The 7,129-nt window shown below is 39.0% G+C and overlaps 1 protein-coding gene across 2 annotated transcripts; it reads right to left on the reverse strand.

Annotated features, from left to right (window-relative positions):
* Positions 1 to 199: 199 nt before the first annotated feature.
* Positions 200 to 6,377, reverse strand: bokb (BCL2 family apoptosis regulator BOK b). Of its 2 annotated transcripts, none has more exons than XM_053687338.1 (4): positions 5,517 to 6,377; positions 3,356 to 3,484; positions 1,956 to 2,119; positions 200 to 1,227 (listed from the first exon to the last, which is right to left on the reverse strand). In XM_053687338.1, exons 1-4 carry the CDS (start codon positions 5,545 to 5,547, stop codon positions 1,108 to 1,110), a joined length of 444 nt encoding a protein of 147 aa, XP_053543313.1. In that variant the 5' UTR covers positions 5,548 to 6,377; the 3' UTR covers positions 200 to 1,107. The 2 variants fall into 2 exon arrangements, with proteins under 2 accessions (XP_053543313.1, XP_053543312.1); XM_053687337.1 differs by having other exon boundaries at positions 5,367 to 6,377.
* Positions 6,378 to 7,129: the final 752 nt, after the last annotated feature.

Here is a 7,129-nt window from a genome sequence, read left to right on the forward strand (position 1 = left end):
AAATCACGTTGAAAATGGTGTAATTCATACACTACAATAAGGTTGGAAGACTTGCAGCTCTTTTTCCCCCCCTTTTTTTTTTTTGCTAAATTAACCTTCAGATGTCTTTCTACAGCATGCTTCATATGATATTACAATTAAAAACCTTTGTTTTATGACTATGTTTATATAATACTGAAGAAATACATTTCCAGGCAAATCATTATTTATGTACAGAGTAAAAAAAAAAAACCTAATATCTTAATGTAAACACACAGATCATTATGATCCAAAGACAAAACATTAAGATATTACCAGCTTTTACTCATCTGCTAGTGTGAACACAGGATAAAAAAATTCCTTGTGGTGCCATTTTGCTCATTTCACTGTTCTATCGTACGTCTGTTCAATAAATATCTATTAAAGCAACAGAAATTTGAATCTTTATTGTATCATGCATGTATTAAACGTGCTCGAAAAACAAACCAAAAAAAGTGCAGCATGGTTCTCCACATCAGTGTGAGAAAACCGATGATAAATAAAAGTTCATTCATGGAAAAAAAAAAAAATCAATTTAAAAGTTCAAACTCTTCACTCGGAACCAACGCAATGTTCACACGGTAATAAAACGTCAGTGTTGGATCCAGACCAACACACAAGCAACAAGATTTCCCTAACGTATTTAAATATAAATAAATAATATTTAAAAAGAGACGGCCTTGAAGACAAATCACTTTCTTGACTCGGGTAAGGGGCGTGGATTAAAGTTCCTTAGAAATAATTTAGCAATATTAATATATTTACTTGAATGTATTTTCCTTCGTTTATTAAATGGTTTTATTGTGTGAAATTGGACAATTTTAGAGGAGCATCTCATGTGTCCCATATTTTTTTTTCATATATACTGTATATAGAGTCTCTAAAAGATGTAGCTTTCTTTATAACGCCAAATCATTGTAATATAATAATATAATATAAATAATATAATATATAGTTACATTTACACTAAATGTGTGGAATTGAAACTGAGAATGGATTTTAATTGTATTACAGAGTGGAGCCACTAGAGGGCACCGTCTGACCATTTGGAGTGCTAAAGAGGTTAAAAATGTCCTTCATGCCTCACAGTTACTTTATCAGGTAGATATAGATCATATTCAAAAGGTGTCTCCAGGTCAGTATGACTGATGAGGTCCAGTGTGTTTGAGTGCGGTTCTCTACGTTCCTCACACACTTCAAAATGTCACCCTGAAAAAAAAAACAGGAAGAGTGCAGTCAGGTTAATCAGACACGTTCACGATCAGTGAGCTGTTAGACGTCTTACTGACTCTTCACCAGAGGAAGTAGTTCAATGTCCCTAGGAGTCGCCAGATGACCTTACAGACTAATTTGCATATTTATTGAATCGCTATGATAATTTGCAAATCAAAATTGTGTTTGTGTGAAGGACAATTTTCTGAAAGAAGAGATTCTATTGGAAGATTGATTTCTTATAGAAAGAAGTTGTCTTCGGATTTACATATTTTGAAAAATTCTATAATTTCTATCTAGGAAGCAGATAAAATGAGCAGTGGTAGTGAAGAGTTAGGAAATAGACATAAAGGAAACAGTTATGGATGGAACGACTCTCCTTTTATTACTGTAAATATCGCCAGGAAGAGAGTTTAAAATAAAAGAAAGCAGTCCACAGGTGGGCAAATAATGCTGATCAGCGATTGGTTACCGGGAGCAATGGCGATCAGTGATTGGTTACCGAGAATAATGGCCGTCAGTGATTGGTTACCGGGAATAATGGCCGTCAGTGATTGGTTACCGGGTATAATGGCGGTCAGTGATTGGTTACTGGGTATAATGTGATCTCATAGTAGCTCATTCAACAGTTAAAATGCTGTAACTTTCTTGTTTGTTCTTTCTACTATATTTTTTATGCACCAGAGGAAACACACAATTTTGATTCATAAAAGATTAGAAATTACCCATCCTCCTCTCCTCCTGAGCCAGGGCACTAGGCTCTTCCTCACAAACTCCCCTAGACTTTCCTCTATAGTGTGCACTACAGCCGCACGCTCCTGTCGCACACAGTCCACCGCCAGACCACCAGCCACCGCAAAGATGGCCACCACTTTCCCCCATGTGATCCCTGACAGGAAGAAACATAGCAATCAATCAATCAGGACATGTTATTCATTCAAATACAGCACAGTATAATATGGCTGTAACTAAGTGGAGTTTACACTATGTGGGTTCTCGGTAGTATTCAAACTATTGAAAGAATACTTATTATAAATAGCTATGTACTCCATTTTGTGTGCATCGTGCGTCATATAAAGTCTACGTTATACTGACTCGATCCCTCATCCATCCACCAAGTGGTCCACAACTTTCACTGGAGATATTAGAACAGCTCTTAAGATGGTGTCAGGGATTCCAGGAAGGGAAAACATAACGGTAAGCCGACGAGGACATGTTAAAACGTGTGTTCGGGGTTTTAGACTAAGAGCAAGTCGTGCTACTGTGACGTAAAATTATCTCAGCAGTTCCAGCCTCTGTGTCCTAGAATAGAAGATAACAGAATTTAAAAAAAAAAAAAAAAAAAAAAAAAAAAAAAAAAAAAAAAAAAAGGTATGAGGTTGTGAGAAGAGGGCAGTAAAGAAAAGCTGCCAAGGTCACAGAGCAGCACATCGTTTAGGGAAAATAGGACCTTTTAGAGAATCAAGTCCTGTCAGTTGAGCCAAGAAAGACATGCAGGACCACCAGTGCCAACAGCAGACACGCCGCACGGCCTTATATGGCTTTTTCTAAAGGACCTTTCCAGAATATTACGTCTGAATAAGGATGGGCTTGCAAGTCTTATGCAATATAATTCTTCTTCATGGCACAGTGGTTAAAATAATTTAATAAACTACTTAAAAAAGGGGGGTGTTTCCTAAAATGGTCTACAGGGATATCACATCGATTCAGTTTTCAACAGTTGCTTTACTACAGATGCACTTTGAGCATCACGGAGCCAAAATTCTCAAATTCTATATCAATTTCCTAATTCTATATTAAGTCTTCAGCTGTTTATTTTATTTCATGGGTTTTATTCACACAAAGGCCTGAATGAATTGGAAAAGAAGTTTCTCCCATGAAAATGAAAAGGCAGTGGAATATGTAAGGGTTTAGAGTAAGAAAGGATTCACTGGTTATTTTGCAAAAATTCCAATTTTATTATGTAGATTATATGAATTGTATGTATATTAATTATTAATACCTGATGTGTGCAGTGCAAAAAAAATAATAATTTTTTTGCTGTAGTACAGGGTGTGATATGGGTGAAAGGTCAAACCTAAATAAATTACTTAATTAAATAAATATATAAATATTAGCAACCTACCGAGGGAGAGGATTTCAGTCGCTACATACAGAAACGCGTCCGACACCACAGCCTCCATCGTCACCGAGATATTCAGCTGCTTGGCGATGTTTCGATAAACATTAGGCCTCATGTTCTCAAGTTCGTCACCTGGTAAATAAAGCACAGGAGGAGATTTCATGTTTAAAAAAAAAAAAAAAAGCACTCAGCGCAGAAGCTAGCTGGACTCAAGCGCAGAAGCTAGTTGGGCTGAAATGAATTTCATATCACAATGACTACATTTATGAATCCTGTTCTACAGTATTTAGGACAATATTGCAGCTTGTTGTGCAATAGTCATGACTGTAACTCAAAAACGTCTGAGCAATCAGAATGACAGACTCGTAAAAACATCATGAAAAGGGAATTATACCCAGACAGCATGCACATTTGGGCCACATGCGGCTGAACGCATCTGGGCCAAACGTGAGCCATATATGCTTTACCATTCCAATAAAATGGGCAGGAATTGCTCTTTTGGGTCACTTCTGGCATTGAGGTATATGACATTGACAATAATAATAATAATAATAATAATAATAATAATAATAATAACAACGTGGTTGCAGTGGGGGCAAGGGGAAAACAGAGTGCTGTAAAAATGAGGTATTTTGTAGGCCAACCCGGAAGTTAGCATCACCCTGGTTCTCTTGACAAAAAGCCAAAAGGATTTTTCCATTGTCTTTTAGATTATTGCAGAAGATAAGCTCTGTGACCAACAAAAGTTCATGATTCCAACACAGTTGTTCAAGATAATCTTCACATATGAACACAACGTTTATGGATTTTGAAGCCTAAATACAAATCACCAGAAGTAAAAAGCTAACCTCAGGCTAGAAACGTACTACACCACGGTCGCATGACTTCAACGCTACAACTGGAAAACACTACGAAACACGACGAGGCTGTAGTAGACGAGTTTTCCCTGTTCGGTGGGACAACGTTTAATGTCAACCTCTGTAAAAGCTTAACAAAAACCACGAGTGTGGTATTACTGATGTATTTTATATCGTAGAATAAAATGTGAACATTTCTTGAGCTCGTGTTAACCACAGACCTTATTTCAGGCATTTACCCCAAAACCCCATTTTAAAAACCCCACTGATTTCAGGACGACGGAACTGGAAGTGTTAAAATACTAACTCATTTCCAGGTTTTAAGACACTTTTTTTTTTTTTTTTTTTTTTTTTTTTGCAGCACTACTGTGGTTGTTTTTTTCTCAGTGGTCCAATCGCTGATTTCATTTCAGAAAACTGTATTTTAAAAATTGTACTGCATTTTAAGGAGACGGACATTGATCGAGTTTCACACCACCAGAGAAGACGAGCAGTGGATGATGTCGCTAAACTTCAGCTCAAAAAACATTTGATTAGAAAAGAACCCCCCCCCAGTTAAATATCTCATGTCATCTTGTCTCTGGGGTTTTACCATCAAGCAGCCAGTAACCTGCGTGTAGTGAAAAATGAAAGATTTATTCTAAAACGTAATTAACAGGTCCAATTATGTACATTATATCTTGTACATAAGGATATGACACACTACATGCACATTTCCAGGTGAGAGATACACACTGCAGGTAGTAAAGATGAAGGTAAGACCCCATTGAGAAGAAAAGGCACAGGTTAGACAAGTCTTCTGTCTTTATATGGAAAAAATAAATAAATAAATAAATAAACAAACATGAAGGCTAGTGTATATATAATAATTTCAGTTATGAAGAAAGAAGCACTAAAGACTAGGGGCTTGGCAACTGATTGAATTCACTCATTATCTAGGTTTACATGTTGGTCGTTTGCTTGTTGGTTGTTTGTTATTTCATATTACTGCCACATTTATCTCTGTAGCTATTTCAGAATTCCCTGCTCAGTAAAACACCACATTTTAACCGCATGAGTGAATGAATGAATGGAGGTGTTAAACACTAAAAATGTACAGCCTTCTGAATGAACTATGCTCCATGTGAAGTGGATAATGTATCTCGCAGGGTTCTCACCCAGCTTGAGGAGCACCAGTGCTGCGTGTGTGAGAGCTGCAGGAGCTGCAGGTGGAGCGGCTTCCACTCGACACCAGCTCAGTCCTTCCCGAGTTATTCTGGAGTACATGAACTCCCTGCACAGCAGTTTCGCCTGGAGAACCAACTCACTTTCCGTGGGAATTTGCTCCAACGCCTCCATCACTCCTGAGGACGTTCACAACCTGTCTGTCCTTCAGCTCTCAGAGTCCATTCTGTGTTTGTTTTCTCACCAGCAGCTCGACTTTTAAACAGTTTTATCTGAGTTTGAGTGTTAATGAAGCTGTTGTACAGTCTCCGTAGACACCAGTTATCTTCATGCTGATGAGCTCTCTCGGTTCGAGCGGGTCTGCTCGATGTGTTCCTTTAAAACGCCGGTCCGGAACAAAAAAAAAAAAAAAAAAAAACGTTTTACGCAAAATGTTAATTTCGTGTCTGCTAGAACAATACTGAATCATTTCAGAGAATTCCGCAGGAGAATGGCCGTGTTATTCCCAGAACTGAGGTTTTGTTCCAGGCAGGAATTCTATCTGGCATCTCAGTGGAAAACGGCATGAGGTCCGTGCGCGCGCAGAGGATTGAAGTCGCTTCTGATTACCAAACACTGGTGAACGGATTGAGCTTCAATTCAGTCTTCACTGACTCTGTCCTGTTCCTGTGTAGATCCTCACTGACTCTGTCCTGTTCCTGTGTAGATCCTCACTGACTCTGTCCTGTTCCTGTAGACCCTCACCATCTCTCTGTCCTGTTCCTGTAGTAGATCCTCACCGGCTCTCAGTCGTGTTCCTGTAGTAGATCCTCACAGACTCTCAGTCCTGTTCCTGTAGTAGATCCTCACCGACTCTCAGTCCTGTTCCTGTAGTAGATCCTCACTGACTCTCAGTCCTGTTCCTATACACCCTCACTGACTCTCAGTCCTGTTCCTGTAGTAGATCCTCACTGACTCTCAGTCCTGTTCCTGTAGTAGATCCTCACTGACTCTCAGTCCTGTTCCTGTAGTAGATCCTCACAGACTCTCAGTCCTGTTCCTATACACCCTCACTGACTCTCAGTCCTGTTCCTGTAGTAGATCCTCACTGACTCTCAGTCCTGTTCCTATACACCCTCACTGACTCTCAGTCCTGTTCCTGTAGTAGATCCTCACCGACTCTCAGTCCTGTTCCTGTAGTAGATCCTCACTGACTTTCAGTCCTGTTCCTGTAGATCCTCACTGACTCTCCATCCTGTTCCTGTAGTAGATCCTCACTGACTCTCAGTCCTGTTCCTGTAGATCCTCAGTGCACAGTTTACACTCCTCCTTCTCTGACTCACTCACTTAATCCTCAGTGAGAGTGTTAATGAGCTGATGAGTTAAATCTGGTGTGTAAGAATTGCATAACGCAGCTCACTGCTCATGGGTTCTGATGTACATTTCATTTCGACTGGATTGTTTTGAAGAGTTTTATGTTCACATGAACCCGAATTAACCTGTATAAAAAGCTTGTTTTGAGTCTATCTAAAGCGATTCATCGGAATCACAAAGCCAGTCATTCATGCTCGGGTGCTGCTGGATTAAATCTAAAATGACCTCTGTCCAGTCTTATTTTTAACCTGTCCTGCCAAGAGGACATGTTTAATCCTCATTAAAATGGACTCAGTTTAAAGAAACAGCCACCTTCTTAGAATGTGTGCATTCAGTGTGAAGCCTTCACGCTGCTGTTCACTTTAGATTCATTCAGATTAATGATAACGTGTCTACATGTAAG

This window comes from Ictalurus punctatus, chromosome 17, assembly GCF_001660625.3.
Source record: "Ictalurus punctatus breed USDA103 chromosome 17, Coco_2.0, whole genome shotgun sequence".
Taxonomy (NCBI): Eukaryota; Metazoa; Chordata; class Actinopteri; order Siluriformes; family Ictaluridae; genus Ictalurus; species Ictalurus punctatus.